This window comes from Oryctolagus cuniculus, chromosome 17 (assembly GCF_051225735.1).
Source record: "Oryctolagus cuniculus isolate XC-2025 breed Fujian yellow rabbit chromosome 17, ASM5122573v1, whole genome shotgun sequence".
In the NCBI taxonomy this organism is placed as follows: Eukaryota; Metazoa; Chordata; class Mammalia; order Lagomorpha; family Leporidae; genus Oryctolagus; species Oryctolagus cuniculus.
The window spans coordinates 18,206,269-18,226,448 of NC_142883.1; the positions used below are offsets into that span (position 1 = coordinate 18,206,269).

The following is a 20,180-nucleotide window of genomic DNA, read 5'->3' on the forward strand; positions in this document are numbered from 1 at the left end:
GTCTAAAGCAGTTCTTAGGGTTCATAACTCTCTAAGGTTTGACAAAGCTTAGAGCTGTAGCTTGGAGAAAGGCGCCCACCCACAAGGTTTGCCTTTGGGGACTATGGCTCTCCAGCAGTTCGCCTGACTCTGCGGGGTTGAGAGCGCCTAAAATTCCAGCTTTCCCCCTTGGTTGCAGAGTCCCCAGGAACGGCCCTGAGAGTCAGCATGCAACCGGCAGGTGTGCGGGGGCCTGGGGCCTGGGACAGCCACTGCCTTTCCCCACTCCCTGGCCCTGGGAGAGCGACTCAGCAACCAGCACAGGAAGACTGGGGGTGAGGGGGCCGGGCTGCGACCACACAGGACCAGCTGGCTGGGGGTGGGTGCTCCAGGCTCTCGGGATCTCTCCTCCAGCCCCCAGCATGGGCAGGCAACGTCAGGCTGAGCCCCCGGGTCTGAGCCAGCCCTACTCCCCCCCACCCCAGACCCTGGCAGGAGAGCAGCTGGGAGCTGAGCCTCGGCTTGCTGGGTGACCCTTGCAGAACCACTCCCTTTGGGGGCCTCCCCTCCTACTGCGTTGCTCCAGCTGGAGCCCGCTCCCCCAGAAGCCAGGGGGTCCCTAAAGACCCTGGGTGTGGTGGAATGAGAGGGGCAATACCCGGGAACTCGTCCAGCAATGACCACTCGGAGACGAGGCTCCTGCGCCCCCTCCCTCTGTCATGGCTGAAGTGGGGGTGATCATGGCTGCTCTCAGCAGTGGACAGTGTCACTTAGAGCCCACAGCCATTGGCCGGTGCCGTGGTTCACTAGGCTAATCCTCCACCTACGGCACCGGCACTCCGGGTTCTAGTCCCAGTCGGGGTCCTGGATTCTCTCCCAGTTGCTCCTCTTCCAGTCCAGCTCTCTGCTGTGCCCGGGAGTGCAGTGGAGGATGGCCCAAGTCCTTGGGCCCTGCACCCACATGGGAGACCAGGAGGAAGCACCTGGCTCCTGGCTTCGGATCCGCACAGCACGCCATCCATAGCGGCCATTTGGGGGGTGAACCAATGGAAGGAAAACCTTTCGCTCTGTCTCTCTCTGTCTAACTCTGCCTGTCAAAAAAAATTAAAGAAAATAATAAATAAATAAAAAAGAGCCCACAGCCACACGCAGGTGCCCCGAGAACACGTGTCGGAGCCCAATTGCAGGACTCTTCACGGAAATCAGGCTGCTCCAAGGCTGCTGGAAACCAGAACTCCAGGTCCTGCCCAGGGAAACCGGGGGCCTGCAGGGGGCCCGCCGGGAGGAGACCACTGCCCTGCACCTGCCTTCCTCCCAGAGCCCCTGACATTCCCAGGTCTGTGTCTGCCCACTAAGGTAACCACTACCCTCGGGTGGCCACTGAACACTTGCGGTGTGGCTAGTGCCATGTGCTGTACTGGCTTGTTTTTTTTTTTTTTTTTTTTTTTTTTTTTTTTTTTTTGACAGGCAGAGTGGACAGTGAGAGAGAGAGAGAGACAGAGAGAGAAAGGTCTTCCTTTTGCCGTTGGTTCACCCTCCAATGGCCGCCGCTGCAGCCGGCGCACCGCGCTGATCCGATGGCAGGAGCCAGGAGCCAGGTGCTTTTCCTGGTCTCCCATGGGGTGCAGGGCCCAAGCACCTGGGCCATCCTCCACTGCACTCCCTGGCCATAGCAGAGAGCTGGCCTGGAAGAGGGGCAACCGGGACAGAATCCGGCGCCCTGACCGGGACTAGAACCCGGTGTGCCGGCGCCGCAAGGTGGAGGATTAGCCTATTGAGCCACGGCGCCGGCCCTGTACTGGCTTGTTTTAACACATCATTTGAATTAACTGCACATTTTTAAATGTGGTTACTAGCACATTTAAAAGCCATTTGTGGGGGCAGGCTATGGTGTGGTGGTCGGGACACCCTTTGGGATGCTGCGTACCTGCTGGACTGCTGGGATTGATTCCCAGCCCCGGCTCCGGTTCCAGCTCCCAGCGGATGTGCACCTGCGAGGCTGCAATGACGGCCACCTGAGTCCTTGTCACCTACGTGGGAGACCCGGATCGAACTCCTGCTCCTGAACGCTGCAGGCTTTTGGGAGCAAACCAGCAGATGGCAGATCTCCCTTTCTCTCTCCCTTTCAGATAAGTCAAAACTACCTAACTAGATTAAAAACAATGTTTTAAGTCACTTGTGGTTCCCACTATATGTGGGTGTTTGCAGAGGGGCCCCTGCTTGGAATACCTGCTTCCCATACTAGGGAGTGCCTGGGATGGAGTCCCACCTCTCCATCTGACCCAGCTCCCTAATGTGCCCGGGAGGCAGCAGGTGATGGCTCACGTACCTGGTTCCTGCCACTCAGGTGGGAGACTCAGATGAAGCTCCTGGCTCCTGGCTTTGGCCTGACCCAGCCCTGGTTGTTGGAGGCACCTAGGGAGTAAACTAGTGGATGGAAGATCTGTCTCTGTCTCTCCCTCACTCTCTCACTCTCTCTGTCACTCTGCTTCTTAAATAAATCTCTTTTTAAAATGTATGGAAAATGAAATTGAAAGATAGCTTATTTTGGTGCAAAAAAATTTGAAAGCCATTAATACAAAGAAGCTTCACAAAGCCCACAGGCAGGCATTTGACCAGTGGCTAAGACACCTGCATCCCACATTGGAGTGCCCGGGGCCAATATCTGGCTCTGGTTCCCAACTCGTTCCCTGCTAATGCAGACCCTGAGAGGCAGCAATGGTGGCTGAGGTGGTTGAGTTCCAGCCACATAGGATTCCTGGATTGAATTCCCAGCTCCCAGCCTCAGCCTGGCCCTGGGGGAGTAAGCAGTGGATAGACACTCTCTGTCTACTTCTCAAGTAGTTTTTTTTCTTTTTTTAATGTTCATTAGGGGTCAATATCGTGGTATAGTGATTAAATCTACCACCTGTGACGCCGGCATCCCATATGGGCACTGACTCAAGCCCCAGCTGCTCCACTTCTGGTCCAGCCCCCTGCTGATGCACCTGGAAAAGCTGCAGAGGATGGCCCAGTGCTTGGGCCCCTGCACTCACTGGGAGACCCAGAAGAAGCTCCTGACTCCTGGCTTCGGCCTGGCCCAGCCCTGGCCCAGCCTTGGCCATTGCAGCCATCGGGGGAGTGAACCAATGGATGGAAGATCTCTTTCTCTCTCTCTCTCTCTCTCTCTCCAACTCTGCCTTTCAAAAAAAGAAGAAGGAGAAGGAGAAGGAGGAGGAGGAGGAGGAGGAGGAGGAGGAGAAGGAGAAGAAGGAGGAGGAGGAGGAGGAGAAGAAGAAGAAGAAGAAGAAGAAGAAGAAGAAGAAGAAGAAGAAGAAGAAGAAGAAGAAGAAGAAGAAGAAGAAGAAGAAGAAGAAGAAGAAAGAAAAAAACTATGGATTTCATATTTTTGCACCAATTTATCTTTTAATTGCATTTCCCATGAACTTTTTAAAGTCCCCTTGCATTTTTTGTTTGTTTATTTTTTAATTTTTTTTTGGCTTTTAATTTATTTCAATCTACCCGAAAGCAGAGCAACAGAGAGAGAGAGAGCATCTTCTGCCGGTTCCCTTTCCCAAATGCCCAAAGCAGCCATGCCTGGGCTAGGCCAACGCCAGGAGCCGGGAGCCAGGAGCTCCATTCCAGTCTCCACGGGGGCGCAGGGCTCCACGGCTGGAGCCAGCGTCTGTGCCTCCCAGGATGCATCAGCAGGCAGCCGGACTGGAAGTGGAACAGCCAGGACTCAAACGGGCACTCTGACATGACGTGTGCTTGTCCCAGGCAGTGGCTCAGCCTGCCGCGCCCCAACGCCCTCCCCACGCCTCACGTTCCTGGACACTGCCGCCTTCCGTAGGGCAGCCCCTGCAGCCCTGCAGTGCCCGGTACAATCTCTGAGAGGCACTGTGTGGGGTTCCCGTCCCAAGCTACAGGTAAGGAAGGTCAAGGTCACATAGCCAGGAAGGGGTGGAGCTCCAGGTTTTCCAGTCTTCAGATCTGAGACAACAGAGAGAGGCCCCTCCCACCTCATTGGCATTGACCCACTCTGGGCCACCCCCTCCCCCCAAGTCCCTGCAAAAGCCACTTTCCCCTCCCTACGCTCTGGGACCCTCCCACCAGGGACAGCCTCCTAACAGCCCCGCCGGGACCCGGGCCTCTGGGTCCCTGCCCCCACCCCCCGGAGCCAGAGTCTGAGCTCACGTTGGACGCTGCAGCAGTGCCCCTGATGCCACTCACCAATGTCCCAGGACAGACCAGGCTCCTGGGACACACCCACTCCCTCCCGCCCTGGCCCCTCCCCGGGAGATGAAGCGCATTCCATGAAGCTGGGGACTGTTTCTTTAATTTCGCCCCTGTCCATTGCTGGAACGTGATAAAAATACCCAGCATTGATCTTTTTTTCTTCCCCTTCTGCCGGGATAATGTTTACCCAGGTGTCAATCAGGGGAAGAATTTGGCTTCCTAATTTCTCCTCTCCTCCCTGGGGGCGGCGCGTCTCCCTGGCTTCGCATGGACACTGAGCTGGAATCAAGGTTACTAATAATCCCCCAGCACACAGAGACACCGAGAGCACATATATTAAAGTCACGTATTGATTTATATTTTCGGGTCCCTCTGCCTTTCTGCCCAGCCTCAGCCTTTCTCTCTGCCAAGGGGAAAGAAGAATTACACAGCTATATTTATCACCGGGCTGTTTAGTGTAAGGAGCATTGTGTCCGAAGGTAATTCCCGCCCACCCCCGAGTCTCTTTGGGGGTGTTTGTATAAAGTAGTGTGACATCAGCTGTCCATCATCATCTATCTTTTTGCTGTTCATGCCTTAAATATTTCCCTGAGACAGCAGTGAGTGATCTAAGGCAGACGGTCAGAAGGACTTCCTGACTTGACACATGGTGGACCGCCCTCCCCCCAAAGAGGCCTACGGGGCTGTTTCTGCCAGCAGACAATTCTGCCGCAGGTCGGGGAAGGGCTGGGCAAGAGCAGGCGTGCAAGGCAGGACGCCCTCTGGAGGTCACCCGCTGTGCCACATAGCACTTCACACTTGGTGGCACATGACCTGTGGGCCCATTTCACAGCTGGGAACACTGAGGAAGAGGACTCTGCTTCCTATCAGCCAGGAACATGATGGGAAAAGACCTGTCCACAGACCCCTACCCTGAGGCCTGGTGGGCAGGTGGTGGTGTGGCTGCAAAGGCCCGCAGAGCCTTGTCTTGGAGCACAGCTCTCAGAGCACAGTCCCCACAGCTCCCCACCCACCGGAAGCCCCTGTCACTGTCAGGGCAGCCAGCTGAAGATGCCAAACTGTCTCTCAGGCTCCTGCAGGGGATTCTTGGAACAGAAACTGCTCAGAGCCCGGGGAGGCAGGGAACTCGCACAGTCTCCACTGCCTTCCCGGTGCCTGCCGGTCATCTGGACTCCTCACTGGCGGCCAGGACGGTGGGGTCGCTGAGGTCAAGGAGCCTCCCCGCAGCCATGCAGCTGGGGAAAGGCCAAGCCTCCGACACAGCCCGGACCACCCGGTTCCCGCTCCTGCTGCCGGGTGCAGCCGGCTGCTGCTGTCTGCCAGGGGTCCAGAGCCTCTGGCCACCTCCTCAGACGGGGGCCTCCTTCCCTGGCCCAGCCTTGGGGTCACCCCCTGGCCCAGCCCCCGGTCCTCAGGCAGGGGAAGCAGCTCCTCTTCTGACCCGGGTCCTGTAGCCTGGGCTGTGCTTGGTCCCAAGCTCCTGCTGCCTGTCCAGCCCCTGCCAGGACTGTGCGGGGCGGGGGAGAGGGGGGGTGCCTTCTGTGTTCCCTGTGGAACTTTTCAGTGGCTACTTAAGCTGCCGCCCACCTAGTTTCCCGCGGCTTGTCCTGGATCCTCACTCACTCCCTCCTAACATCTGGGGAAGGTCACTGTCCCTCCCGCTGTTGGCCCGTATCCCTGGGAACCGAGGCAAGCGGCGCATAAAACACTTTCCAAGGTCACCCTGGCAGTGAGGAAGGAGTTCCTGCGACTGGGACACAGGTCCGTAGGACCCCAAGTCCTCGCTCTGGGGCACACCGTGCCCACCCCATCAGATAGGCAGGGTGGAGGCGGGGGCCAGACGGCGCGGGCGCGGCCGGAATCAGCAAGGAGGACCCTCGCGGGGAACTTTTCCCATTGAAAGTCTGTTCCCTCGCGGCCACGGGTGATGTATGGCTGGGGCTGATGAGAAACGTGCGGCGCAGCCGAGGCGGGCGGCATTGTGATTCCGCGGGGCGCGGGGGGCGGCGCGGGCCCCGGCACGGGCCGGTAATTGATCTGGAGGTGCCAATTTGCAGCAACTAAATATTTGGTTTCTGCTTCTGCCCGCTCCGCGCTCTGCTCAAACAAACTTCAATTAAAAGCGAAAAGCGAGGGGTGGGCAGGCGGCGCGCCCGGGTCCCCGCGGCCCGATCGATGGCCTGGAGCCTCAGGCTGCGGAGAGCGGCGCGCCAGCCGGGGGACCCGGGCCACGGCCCAGCGGGCGCCCTCTTCCGGATCGCCGAGCACCGGGCGTCCGGCGCAGGGTGCGGGAGGCGGCCCTAGCTCGGGTGCCTCGGCTTCCCGAGATCAGACGCGCCGACTAGCGCCCCCGTGGGCCAAGCCGGGGACACGCGTGTGCTGGGAGGGAGCCCCGAGGAGGGAGGGGGTCCCGGGACGCTGACCCTGCTCCCCTGATGCACTCCATCAAAGGACTCTGATGGCGGCCTTGTCCCAGCGCTTTCACTCGGCAGTTCTGAGCGCCGCTGAGCACCAGGTCCACCTCCTCTGGCAGCTGGAGAGGTTACAGCCCGGAGAAGAGGAAGAGGTCATTGGGTCACAGCTGCCCGCCTTGGGCTTCCAGGCAAACACGGCAGCAGCAGCCATTCCCTGGGCAGGGCGAGTCCACGGGGAAGCTTGTCCCTCAGGGACCTTCCAACAGCCGGGGCTGGGACAGGGAGCTCCCCACGGGTGCAGGGAGGCAGCCTGGGTGGGCTTAAGGCAGTTGTGGGAGACAAGGGCTGAGGGGTGGGGGTGGGGTTGGCAAAGAAGCATCCAGGGGGTAGATTCAGACAGCTGGACAGTGGAGGGCAGCTGGGGTCCTTCTGTCTGGGTTGAGTTTCTTGGGGGTCAGAGGTAGGTGGGAGGCTGCGGGGCTGGGAGGGTAGGTGAGGGGGCCCTTGTCCCCTCCTTCAGTTCTGGGTCCAACCTTCTGTGCAGAAAGGTAGCCGGGCTGGATGACTTTCCCTTCAGAGGGGCAGTCCACTGCTGCACCACCCCTTTCACTCCTCCCCCTCTCCCCTGGCCCAGCGGAGCACAGGTCTTGCTTGTGGAGGCCCAGCTAGTGGGCACTCTGATGGCCCTGCAGGCTCTTCTGGGTGAGAGGCTTGGGTGCTTCCGTCCCTACCCCTACTCAGTGCACAGGGGCGGGGGGGGGGGGGATTGGCCTCTGCATCCCCTTTCCCAACTCCTTCTCCAAGCAGCTACCTGGGCTCCCAGCCCCTCCTCACCCACCCCAGCCCCTCCTGTTCTCTTTTTGGGGTCTGGCGCACCATCTTCCCACCCGAGGGAAGCTGGGTCCAGAGTTCTGTGTGGGGCTGAGGAGCTCCTGACTGGCCCAGGAGCCGCCTCCCGGGCCCAGCCCCTGCTGGGGCTGCAGCACTGCTGCCTGCCTGCTGCCAGCTCGCCGGGAGCCTGCTGCCTCGCGTTCCCTCCCCGCCTCGCCCAGCGCTGGGCTGTGGAGCAGAATGATTTCCTGTAATTGGCCAGCAATCCGGCCACCCTGACTTGTTCTATCGACATGCTGGTTAGCTGGAAATTGTATTGGAATCTGAGCAACGGCAAGGGAGGGGAGAGAGGTGGAGAGCAGAGCGCCCGCCCTGGGTCCCAGCTGGGTGCGGCCTCGGCTCTGGTGGGGAGGAGCAGGAAGGCACCCGCGGCTGTCCCCACCTCCTTCCTTCGCTCCTCTCCTGCCATCTCCAGGGTTCCCTTCCCACCCTCTGCGGCTCCACGGCCCAGGGCCATCACTGTGTCCACCCCGCCTCCTGCCCTAGGACTGTTCCTTCTGACCTAAAGTGCCTCTGTGAGAACGGAAGGCGCTCAGCGGATCTCCCCCTCCAAGCCAGTTTCTAGGAGCTTCCTAAACCTGTCCCCACCCCCACCCCCACCCCCCGCGAAACAGACGGCCCATCTGAAGGCTTGTCAAGAACTGCTAGATAGAGGTGGTATCTGTTGTACCAATTAAGAGGCCAGCACCCCACACTGGGGTACCTGGGTTCAAGTCCTGGCTCTGCTTTTCTTATCTATTTATTTGAGAGGTTGAGTTACAGACAGAAAGAGGGAGAGACAGGAAGGTCTTCCATCTGCTGGTTCACCCCCCACCCCCAAATGGCCAGAGCTAGGCAGATCCAAAACTAGGAGCCAGGAGCTTCTTCCAGGTCTCCCACGTGGGTGCAGGGGCCCAAGGGCTTGGGCCATCTTCTGCTTTCCCAGGCCATAGCAGAGAGCTGGATCCTTAAAGGAGCAGCTGGGATACAATGGGGCGCTGACTGGGGATTCCAGTGCTGCAGGCGGAGGCTTACCTACTACGCCACAGCGCCGCCCCGTGGCTCTGCCTTCAGTTCCACCTTCTGCTAACTCACACCCTGGAGGGTGGCACTGATGGCTCAAGCACTTGAGTCCCTGCCACCACAAGGAACTGCAATTGAGTTCTGGATTGGAAGTGGAGCAGCCAGGACTCGAACTGTTGCCTATATGGGATGCTGGCATTAACCTACTACGCCACAGTGCTGGCCCCCACAAATTTTTTTTTTTAATAACTAGGAGGGGCCTGCATTGTGGCATAGCGGGTTAATGCCAGTATCTCAAATAGGCAACAGTTCGAGTTCCAATTGCTCCACTTCCAATCCAGCTCCCTGCTAATGAGTCAGGGAAAGCAGCAGAAGATGGCCCAGCGCTCGGGCCCCTGCACCCACATGGGAGACCTGGATGAAGCTCCTGGCTCCAGCCTGGCCCAGCCCTGCCCACTGGGGCCATTTGGAGAGCATACCAGAAGATGGAAGACCTCTTTTTGTGACTCTGCCTTTCAAATAAAAATACATTTTAGAAGTAAAATACTAGGTAAGGAACCCAAATATCTGTGGGGCAGCACAGGTGGCAGGTGATGCCAGCGCTTGGTAGTTAAGCCTGCGGGTCATCCCACCATCCCCATGCCCTGGCCCTGGCTCCCTCGCAGAGCTGGGCCACTTCAAGGAGACAACCACGTGAATGCCTTGCCAACCACAAACCTCTGCGATCACCCCCACCCCCACCCCGCTGCCTTCATGGCTCCGCCCAGGGAGCTAAGGCCCTACGTGGGGAAATGGGACACAGGCCCAGGGGATGCACAGCTGCAGGGAGGCGACCAGGACACATCCTAGTGCCGCCACGGCTTCAGGCGAACGCATAGGGCACCCGGGCAGCAGAGCACGCGGGCAAGCCACGCTCGCTGCCTCTTAATTAGCGCTTGGGGCCAGGCAGCGCGCCCACCCCTGGCGCTGCGCCCGCGAGCCGGGTTCCGAGGGCGTGCGTCTCCCGGGAGGGAAAGTTGGGCCCCGCCGGGAGCCCGGACCCAGCCCAGGCGCGTGCTGCCACCTGCCGGTCGGAGGGGCGGGCGCCGTTTCCCATTCCGCTGCGGGGAAAGCAGGCCGCCTTCTGAGGTCTGCTAGGACCACGGAGCCTGGGGTCTGGAGGGAGACAAAGGAGTGGCAGGGGAGCTACGGCCGGGTCAGGGCCGCATTTGGGGTTTCTCCATTACTTCTTACCTGGCCATGCTTGGCATCCTCACATTCAACTCAGCACTCCCAGCCAAGGAATGCTTTGGGGATTAAGGAGGCCCTAAGATGTAAGCCTACTCCGTGATAGAAACCAAAGGCAGATGGTCACACGGGAGCAGGACACAGAGGGGGCCCCAACCCCAGAGAAATCTCAGGGGTACTATGGGCAGAGGTCAGAGCCTGGTTCCGTGACCCCCCATTTCTGGGCCTGGGACAGGAACAAGCAATGTTATGTTGTCTATGAAGCATCACACACCATCAGTGTCCAGCATGCCACAGGCCCTCAAGTCATTTATTTATTATTTGGGGGCCAGGGCACTGCGAGGACCCATAGCTTCCCTCCTTCCCCCCATCCTGCCAGGTCTCACCAAACAGGGGAAGCAGTGGGTGTCTACCACCCACCCAGTAGCCCAGGAGCCTGCATAGAGCTAATGAGCTGGTCTCAGGTATGAACGGCTCTGAGAAAGGGGGCAGTAAATATGACCACAACACTGGCATCTGTCACCCTCAATTCTGGCCTTACTAGGCTCTGGCCACATGATCCATTCATCAGTAGGTCTCTGGGCACCGGCGGGAGCCTGCTGCCTGCACTGATCTAATTGGGCTGGCAGAGGTGGATGGTGGGGCAGAGGACACAGCTCTGGCACCTCCATCCAACTCCCACAAAGGCACACTGGACCTGGCTGGTGCTGTTCTGGGGCCCAGGCACCAGTGTGGAAGAGGCCGGGGTAAACCCCAAATGGTGCCAGCCACGTCTGAGAGCTTCCGTTGGTCCAGGGCATCTCAGGTCCACACGCTTTATTAAGCACCAACAGTGAGCCCGGCTCTGCACCAGGGACACGGAGGTGAGCAGGACTGGCCCTGCCCTCGACAGGCTGACGGTGGAGCCGGAGAATACAACCAGCTCTTGGCCCATCTCTGTGCCGTGGAGGAAGGCAGGACGTGGGGCTGGGGCTACCCCACACCTAGCCCAGCCGCGGCTGCAGGCAGGGCCTGGATTGGGAACCAGCCAGCTGGAGGGGAATGGAGAGGTATTCTGGGAGTGGGGGCCTCCCACGGCAGGCATGGAGGTGAGAGCTTGCGGTGCCTGTGCAGTGACAAGAAGGCAGGGCTCAGAGGTAGTGGGCACGGTTCAGGGCACTGGAGAAACCCTACGGTGGGATGGGGGTCTCCTGGAAGAAGCTGGACTCAGCCCATCTACCCCATTACCCACGAGAGAATCCTCACTGCACCCTGGCCACAGGCTGCATCCCAGGAGGAGCCCTGTTTAAAGGTGGAAGCCTTTGGTCCGAAATGAATTGCAACAGTGCTGGTCCGTGGAGGGGATCTGGGCCGTGTGCAGCCTGTGCTTGGAGAGGGCCCAGGCTCGGGGAAGCCCTGGCCTCCCAGCCGCAGGGAGACTGAGGGCCAGAGTCTAGCTGTCTCCGACCGTGGCTTTCCCCCTCCACCAGGGCTACTGTTCTGTAGGAAGTGCCGAGGAAGGAGGACTCACGAGAAGGTGGGAGGCAGGGCCCCTACCACCCCAACAGCCGTCCCTCAGCTTCAGGGCAGGATGTAGACCAAACAAGGGGCCCGGCTCAGGCTCAGGGCACCCGGAATGCGTGTGTGTCGATGGGGGTGGGGACACCAGATGTGCTGCCAGGCGTCAGCCCCCAGGCGGCCTCGGCCTGCACAGCTAGGGATAAGGCAGGAGGTAGCGGGTGAGCAGGTAGAGGAGGCTGGCGATGCCGGCCAGGCCCGCGAGGACCCCGAGCCTCAGTGGCAGGTACTCCAGGGAGCGCTCCAGCTCGGCGTACAAGTGGACGACCTGGCGTTTGGTGACGCTCCACTCGCCTGAGTTATCCAGAACGTGGCGAGCCATGCGGGCCTTCTCCTTCAGGGGCAGCTGGGCCCGGATGCGGGCCTCTGCGTCCTCACGGCTCAGGTTGTTCCGCCGCATCAGCCGTGCCAGCTGTGTGTCCCGGTCACTAAGGATGGGGAAAGGGCACTGTAGGCCTTGGCCTGCCTCCCTCTCACCAGCAAGACACAGGGGTGGGCAGGAGCTAGGGCGTGGAGACCCAGTCTTCCCACGACCCCACCCTGCATGGGTAGCATGGGCTACCTCGGGTCCCTGGCAGGAGGAAGGCCTGGAGGCTTCCACCTCAGCCCACTCTTGGTGAGGACGCTGCGGCTCTGCGGGCTCCGCAGGTCCCTTCACACGAACACGCAGGTGCAGCTGTCTGCTGCCACCCGCAGTCTCCACCTTGCCCCCAGGCCTGGCTGGCCCTGCTGGTGGCAGGGTCTGAGCACCTGGGAGCAGCTGCGTCCTGGAGCCCCAGGGGAACTTCCGCTGAAAGGTCCACGACCGCAGAGTGCTTCCGGCAGCTTCCCAGGAGCCGGGACGCGAGACCAACACGAGCTCCTCAGGCCGCCACAGGGACCCCGGCTCCTCCCCGCCACAGCCTCCTGCCCACTGACAGTTAAAGGCGGAAGCTGCTGTGCTGGCTGAGGAAGTGGGTCGGCCAGTGAGGAGCAAGGAGGAACCAGAGGGGAGAACGGGACACCTGTGGTCTTGGGACAGTGCAAGCTCTGTGGATGAGGCTGGGGGCACCCGCTTCCCACCTGCCCTGGTACGGCTCTCTGGGCCCCTCCTCAGGAACCCGTCCATTTAGGCTCTAGCAGGGGTCTTCCCACGTCCCCTTGGCACTTTGAGCTGCCCCGGTCCTCCACAGGAGCATGCACAGAAGGGGAAGTTTACAGCAGCTGTTTGCTGTCTGCTGGGTCTCATCCCTGCTATGCCACTGGGCCTGGGTTTTCCCGGTTATAACGAGGAAGCAGACGATTCTTCTTAGGTTCTTAGGAACCCTGGGAAGCAGACCAAGCAAGGCCAGATCCAGGGCAGCCACCCGCCGTGTAGATGAACTGCTCAGGCCACAGATTTCCTTTGTTATGAGGATAGTGTCTCGTTGAGGTCATGGGAACAAGCCCTATTCCAAACTTAGGCAGGGATGGAAGTCTGTGCAGGGAAAACCAAGGGGAGAGAAGAGAGACGGCCTAGGGCTGCCTGTGCACATCTCTGGGGAGGCATGGCACAGACCAGAGGGTCCCCAGGACGAGAGTCCTGGGGCAGAGAAACGGGACCATCCCAGAGGTTTAAAATGTGATGCTACTGGTGGTAACAGGATTTTTACCCAAATGCTTTTTCACAATGGCAAACTTCTCAAAAATACCAATAATCAGGGCTGGCATTGTGGTACAGCAGGGAAAGCCACCATCTGCAATGTATGGGTTCATGTACCAGTTGCCCCACTTTTTTTTAAGATTTATTTTATTTACTTGAAAGAGTTACAGGGCGAAGTAAAGACAGAGAGAGAAGTCTTCCATCGCTGGTTCACTCCTCAAATTGCCACATTGGCTGGAGCTGAGCTGATCTGAAGCCAGGAGCCAGGAGCTTCATCCAGGTCTCCCACATGGGTGCAGGGGCCCAACGACTTGGACAATCCTCCACTACCCTCCAGGCATATTAGCAGGGAGCTGGATCAGAACTGGAGCAGCCAAGACTCAAACTGGACCCATAGGGGATGCCAGCACTGCAGGCCAGGGCTTTAACCCACTGCGCCACAGTGCTGGTCCCTGCTCCACTCTGATCCAGCTCCCTGCTAATGGGCTAAGGAAAAGTCGTGGAAAATGACCCAAATGTGTGGGACCCTGCCACCCACGGGCAGACCTGGATGAAGCCCCTGGCTCCTGGCTATGGCCTAGCCCAGTACTGGCCATTGCAGCTAAGTTGGGGAGTGAGCCAGTGGATGGAAGATCTCTCTATCTCTCCCTCCTTCTGTAACTCTTGACTTCCAAATCAATAAATAAATCTTTCAAAAAATATAAATTATCGTGCTTTGGGGTAATCACACCTTTATTACTGCTAACACATCAGGGGAAGTTTGCCAGGTAAAGCATGGATCCCTTTGATGAAAGCAAATAATCACTTCTCGCCCTGGCCTCTTGAGAGCTGCCTGCCCACACAGGCTGAAACGTGGGGTGGGAACAGCACTCAGGAGACTGGCACAGGCTCCTCTGCCTAGTGTGTGGGGTTGAAGAGCGCGCGGAGAGCAGCAGAATCAACAAAGCCCTACTCAACTTCCAGAAGCTACAGCTACCTCTGCTCTCGGCAAACAGACTGACCTCAAAGACAAGCGCAGGAGAGGCAGCGGCAAGGGCAGCTGTGAACACTTGGGGGCCGCAGAGGAGGCCGGGCCCCTGTGCTGCTTTCTCATCTACACTCTAAGATCTAAGGTCCTTAGTTTGAAAACCATAGGTGCAAAGTGCCAGGTGTTCAGGCAAAAGGAACTGCAGGTCTTCCTGGGGCCTGCTTGGCCTCAGCCGAGTGTTTCACAAACAGGGAACAAAGCAGCAGGTTTACATCATGGGCTGGGGTGCAAGCAATTCCGACTGCAGTTAAACGACACCCACGAGGCAGAGGGTAGGGAGATACCTAGGCGCTGAGCATTCCAGGCCCTGCCTCCACTGTACCAGGAGCCTCCCACACACCAGCCTCTTGAGAGCCACCCTGTGCCTAAAATACCTGCAGAGCCAAGAGCCCACCTCTGTGTCTGCTGTACTTGTGGGCGGCATCCAGGAAGCCTCTGGGCAGCACAGGCTCTCTGCAGCCTCCTCTACCCTCACCCCGCCGGGGCTGTGACTCACTTTCTCTGGCCGTTTGATCCTCTTCTGTTTGCCGAACCTGGGTTCTGAGAACAAAGCTCCCTCCTCAGATGGGCACTGACAGTTCTCTCCATGCAACCTCCTGTTCACAGGCACTGCCACCAGTGGCAACCCTGGACCAACCCAGTTCTTGGCCCGTTCAGCTTTTGCTTCTGGAAGTCAGAAGCGTCAACCCCTATCCTGACCACCTCATGCTGGAAGGTAAACTGAGCCAAATGATAAGTGTGGGAGTTGACTGGAAAGTTGAGAAGTGCTACAGAGGCAGAGCTAGGGAAAAACAACATGGCAGCCTAGGGAGAGGCCTGGCATCTGGAATGAAGTATCTCTAACAGCCAGCAGGGGGAGCCCTTCCCAAGCACTACAGAAGCCTGGGGCGGGGTGGGGGGGTGGGGGGGTGGGTGTCCATCACTTTGCACCTGGTCCCCAGCTGTATCAGGGTCAGGCACAGAGGTGGGTTTCTGTAGGCTCTGGGCACTGCTGCCCAAATCCCCTGTGCCATCTGGTTGCCCCCCACCCCCCGAGCCTCCACCCTCTCCCCAGTAGGTAGAGAGCAAAGTGATATGTGCATTTTCCAGGCACGCACCTCACCCCAGGGGTTGGCCAGGCCATCCACACACTCACCAGTATACTACCACCGTGTGTTTCATGTACTTGAGGAGTTTCTTAGTTTCAAACAGCAGGGGGATATCCAGAATCACGTAGCGATATCCTGGGGAGAGAATGGAAACCCTCAAGTTCAATTCTACAAGCACACACATCAGGGGCTATGCAAGGAAACAGACAAAACCACCAGTCCCGACCATCACAGCGAGGAGACCCTCTCAGGACAGACAGGCTCTGAACCCCAGCATGTGATGCCATTTGGAACAGGCTGCTGCAGCAAATCCTCCCTGGCTGGCTGGCCAGGGGAGACCCTGTAGAAGGGCTGGCGTCTGCACTGGCCTTGAAATATCAGCAGGACTTCTGCTCTCTGAAAGTGAGAAGGTGGAGGGAGGAGTTCAGGAATGAGGACCAGCAAAGCACAGCAGCAGGGAGGCTTCCTGTGCAGGCCCAGGTGGGGCCTCAAACGGCAAGGGAAGCCGACAAGTCGGTCAGGGCAGGTGTGGTCCATCTTGACCTTGAACTCCAAGGGCTGTTATTTCCCAGGAGGGAAACGACACAGCCAGAGCTGGAGGAGACTGGGCAGTTTCCAGAAGGCGGGCCCTTTCTGCCCTACTTCACCCCACCCCTGCTCAAAAACAGTGAAAGGCTAGGTTCTTCCCCAAGAGCTAGGGCCTGGCCTGGCCTCTGCTAAGACGCATCCCAGGGGCCATCCAGACAGAAGCTAATGTGGGGGTGGCAGCAGCAGTCCCCAAAGGAAAGAGGCTGCTTCTTGCATCAGCTGTGGACCTCATTCAGGGATGCGAGAGCGGGGCTGTCGTGACTGACCCTGTACCACCCACTCCAACAGCTGAGAGGCCAAGGCCAGTCAGAGGCGGCCCCTCTGCCACCGTGAGATGGCACGGGCCTTAGTTGCCTATGCACAGGCGCCTCATGCTCCTTCCACAGGTGTGGCTGGACAAAGCTGGGAAGTCCAAGGGAGCAGGGAGGAAGGTACAGGTGCTGCTTCTGCTCAGAAAGCCTTGGCCTAGACATGGCCCACTCTGAACACCTCCGGCATTGAACCTGACACAGGACACACTAACCCCAGAGGTGATGCACTAAATGGTGGTGAACCCCAGCTGCCGACTTTCCTGTCTCCCAGGCCCTGCAGCTCAGGAAGTCCAAGGGATGGCTGCAGTGGAGGGAGGATGGAGCACACTTCAGGTTACAGCCCCCGCCTCCCCACCGTGTGATCCCGGAGCCCTCGACAGACTTCATCTGTGAAAATGGTCACAAAGAACAGCCACTTCAGGGCTGGCGCTGTGGCACAGCAAGTTAACCCAAGACCTGCCGTACTGGCATCCCATATGGGTGCTGGTTCGAGTCCCCACTACTCCACTTCCAATCCAGCTTCCTGCTAATGTGCCTGGGAAAGCAGCAGAGGACAGCGCAAGTCCTTGGACCCCCGCCCCCATGTGGGGGACCTAGATGAAGCTCCTGGTTCCTGGCTATGGCCTGGCCCATCCCTGGTCATTGTGGCCATTTGGGGAGTGAACCAGTAGATGGAAGATTTCTCTGTCTCTACTTCTATCTCTGCAACTCTGCCTTTCAAATAAACAAATTTTTTTAAAACAAAACAAAAGCACAGCCACTGCACAGGATGATGACAAGAGTGACCGAGCTCCTGAGCGCCCTGAGTGAAGGTGACTGTTCCTATTGTTCCCCACACCTCCAGCTCAGAGCAGGAGCCAGGCCCTCATCCTCCCTGGGCCTCTTATCTCCCTCTCCTGCTCCACTCCCACCGCCTCCTCCCCCCACACTGTCCTTTCTCCCAGGCCCTCTCGGGAGCTCGTGGCCAGCTCTCGGGTTCACCGGCAAAGGGCTATTCAGCTGTCACATCCCCCCTGCTTGGTAAGCTCTGCAAACTATCCCGACTCTATTAAGACATCCGTCTGCCTACACAGAGACCTCCCAACAGCTGGTGATCTTATCTGACGTTTGATTATACCAACTTTGACAGTTGTATTTGTTATACTCATCAGGGAAAATCGGGGACGGTAGAAGCCACAGCTGTCGTCCCCGTTTTTCACCTTATCGAGCTGGAAAGAGCTTTCTCCTTTTATTTAAGTGGTGCTGGTTGGGGAGGCGGGAGGCTGGGTGGATGACACAGTGGGAGAGCTCTGGAGCGAGTGACATTATCCACGGCTTGATTTCAGAGAGGGAGAGCGGCTGCGGCCCTGCGGCCTTGCAGATGTACTTGCAAATGGCCTGGGAGCGAATGCGAAAGGGCAGGGATGAAAGGCAGAAGGCTGCACGCCAGCCAGGGAACGGGAGGCAGGACAAAGGCAGAGAGTCCTCGAGGGAGGGACGGGGGAGGAGGCTGTGGGCAGGTGCTGAGGAGGTGCGCGAGCTGGACCTGCAGGGACGAGGCCTGGACCAGCTCCAGCCTGGGGTGGGGCGGGGGGAGGGAAGGCCAAAGGCATGAACGTCTATGGAGTCACCCCTTTCTGGGGGGAGGAGTAGCCAAAGGGGGATGGGAGTTGAGGGAGAGGCCCACTCTGTCCAGAACTTGAGGCATGACGGAGTACCGGGTTTGATGTAAAAGCCAGAGGAAAATCCCAAAGGCTCCCCCCATACCCTCCAGGAAGTAAAGTTTCTAGTTCATGACTGATAGCAGGAGACAGGCAGCCGAGCCTTCAACTCAGAGGCCCGAGCCCAGGCTAGAAGCCACAGCCCAGGCTAGAGGCCACATGTGCCAGAAGCTTGCAGGCAGGTCTTGCCAGGGACCCAGGCCAGCCTCTCTGCTGTCCCACTTCTGGGAACTGACCCCATTGGGCTGGGAACTCCATCCAGGTTCCAACATGGGTGGCAGGAACCCAAGTACTCGGGCCATCGTCTGCTGCCTTCCCAGGGTGCACATTAGCAGGAAGCTGGATCAGAAGTAGAGTAGCTGATGTGCTAATGTGCCTGGGGAAGCAGCAGAAAGTACTTGGGCCCCAGCCACCCACGTGGGGATGAAGTTCCTGGCTCCTGGTGTCCACTGGACTCAACCTCGGCCACTGAGGCCATTTTGGGAACAAATCAGAGGATAGAAGATCTCTTTTGCTGTACCTCTTTCAAATAGAAGAAATAAATCTTTAAAAAAAAAAAGAAGAAGAAGAAGAAGAAGAAAGAAGAAGGAAGAAGGAAGAAAGAAGGAAGAAGGAAGAAGGAAGAAAGAAGGAAGAAGAAAGAAGAAGAAGGAAGAAGGAAGAAGAAGAAGAAGAAGTGGACTAGCTGGGACTAGAACCAGACATGCGGTCATGTGGGCATGCCTGGCAGTGGCCTAACTACTGTACACAATGTCCTCCGCCGGCCACAGTTAATATCTCTGTGATAACTACGTCACTAATGTGGATGCTTCAGACCTCCCAGCAGTGTTCAGAGCTGGCATCAGCATCTGTGCAGATGAGGAACTGGGCTGACTGACTGGGTCTCTGGGCAGTCAGGACCTGAACTCAGGCCTAAGACTATTATATATCAGCTATTACTGCTCTCGTCGCTACTGGAAAGTCAGCTTACTTCTTAGAGATCATGGCTCAAGACTCATTAAATTGTCAGCCTTCTTCCATCTGCTGGTTCATTTCCCAGGTAGTGCAATGGCCAGTGCTGGGTCAGGCCAAAGCCAGGAGCCAGGAGCTTTCTCCCATGTGGCTACAGTGGCCCAAATACCTGGACCATCTTCTGCTTTCCCAGGTACATTAGCAGGGAGCTGGATCTGAAGTGGAGCAGCCGGGACTTGAACCAGCGCCCACATGGGATGCCAGCATCACAGGCAGCGGCTTTACCCACTATGCCGGCTGTCAACCTTCTTAAGAGTGAGGGACATGTGCCTCCTTCCTGGGAGTGAGTGCCAAGAAGCAGTGTGAGCTCTTCAGTCTGGATAACCAGCTCTGCGCCCTGGCCTGGCCAACCTGCTGCAGGGAACAGGCCCTAGGCTCTGGAAGGAGGGGACTTTGCCTTGGGTCTTACCCCGGAGGAAGTACTTGAAGGTCTCCTTCATCATTTCCTTTTGGATCTCAGGGTGAGTGATGGTGTTGAGCAACTGCCGCCGGTCAGGCTGGTTAAAGATCAAGTCCCCCAGGACCTTGCGATTGATGTCGCCATTCTCCAGCAAGACCTCGGTGCCAAAGGCCTCCACGATGCGCCGATGGGCAGGGTATCCTGGCTGGACAACTGTGGCAGGAGGAAGAGGCTGCATCACTCCCCAGAGCCCTTGGGAAAGCCAGAGGATCCCAAGTGATCAGAGGCGAATGACAGGGAACCCAGGGTGCTTCTCTTAGATGGAGGGAGGGGAGGGAGTTAAGACCAGAGAGCACAAGATCCCTCCTCCTGGCAGTGGGCGGGGTGAGGAAGCGGGGAGTCCCACTAGAAGGGCAAGCACGGGGCAGAGACAGGAAAGAGGACCAGGGCCGAGAGGAGCCTCACTCTCCTTGAGGCCTCAAGGCTGTTCACGAAGAGGTGCAAAGAAGGGGAACATAGAAACCACCGCATACACCCGCTCCAGGCCCCTCCAACTCACCGTGCCGGGCGATGACGTCCACGTCAATCACCGCACAGCCCAGCTGCTGGAACACCTGGAGCACCGAGCTCTTGCCTGAGGCAATGCCCCCCGTCAGGCCCACCAGGAACATCTTCTCAGCAAAGAGGCAGGTCCAAGAGATCACAGAGCCAGGAGCCAGAGAATCCGAAGAGCAGCCCTGGCCAACTGGGAGGGGCCGCCAAAGGAAGGCCAGAGGACCTGCTGGCAGAGGCGAGCAGCCCTGGTCAGTGTTGGGCCAAAAGGCCTGGGGGTGGGGGAGGGAGGGGAAGGGTAGAGAGGCGCAGCCTGGACAGGCAGAGTCGAGCCCTGAGCATGGGGCACTTGGGGCCATCTGGAGAGAAGGCCTTTAGTATTCTTCTAAAACATGAACAAAGGCGTCAAACTAACACGGCATATGTTTAGCAAACAAACCACTGGGCAAGGAGTGGGCATTGGGCATAGCAGTTAAGATGCCTGCATTCCACACGGGAGAACCTGAGTTCTATACCTGACTCTAGCTTCCTGCCAGTGTAGACCCTGGGAGGCAATGGTAATGGCACAGGTAACTTTTGCATCCCTGTCTCCAC

At 58.3% G+C, this 20,180-nt stretch overlaps 1 protein-coding gene across 5 annotated transcripts in view; it reads right to left on the minus strand.

Annotated features, from left to right (window-relative positions):
- Window positions 1-10,013: 10,013 nt before the first annotated feature.
- Window positions 10,014-20,180, minus strand: part of DCAKD (dephospho-CoA kinase domain containing) — a 37,371-nt gene continuing 27,204 nt past the window's right edge. For 3 of the 5 annotated variants that reach the window (XM_051825776.3, XM_008271614.5, XM_051825775.3), the window contains exons 2-5: window positions 19,594-19,812; window positions 19,044-19,247; window positions 15,072-15,159; window positions 10,014-11,716 (exon numbers count right to left, since the gene is read on the minus strand). In XM_051825776.3, coding sequence (XP_051681736.1) covers window positions 11,425-11,716; window positions 15,072-15,159; window positions 19,044-19,247; window positions 19,594-19,705 — 696 coding nt within the window. In that variant the 5' untranslated portion in view covers window positions 19,706-19,812 and the 3' untranslated portion in view covers window positions 10,014-11,424. Of the gene's footprint in view, window positions 11,717-15,071; window positions 15,160-19,043; window positions 19,248-19,593; window positions 19,816-20,180 lie in introns of all 5 variants that reach the window. The other 2 variants (XM_008271616.5, XM_008271615.5) reach the window with 1 other exon arrangement.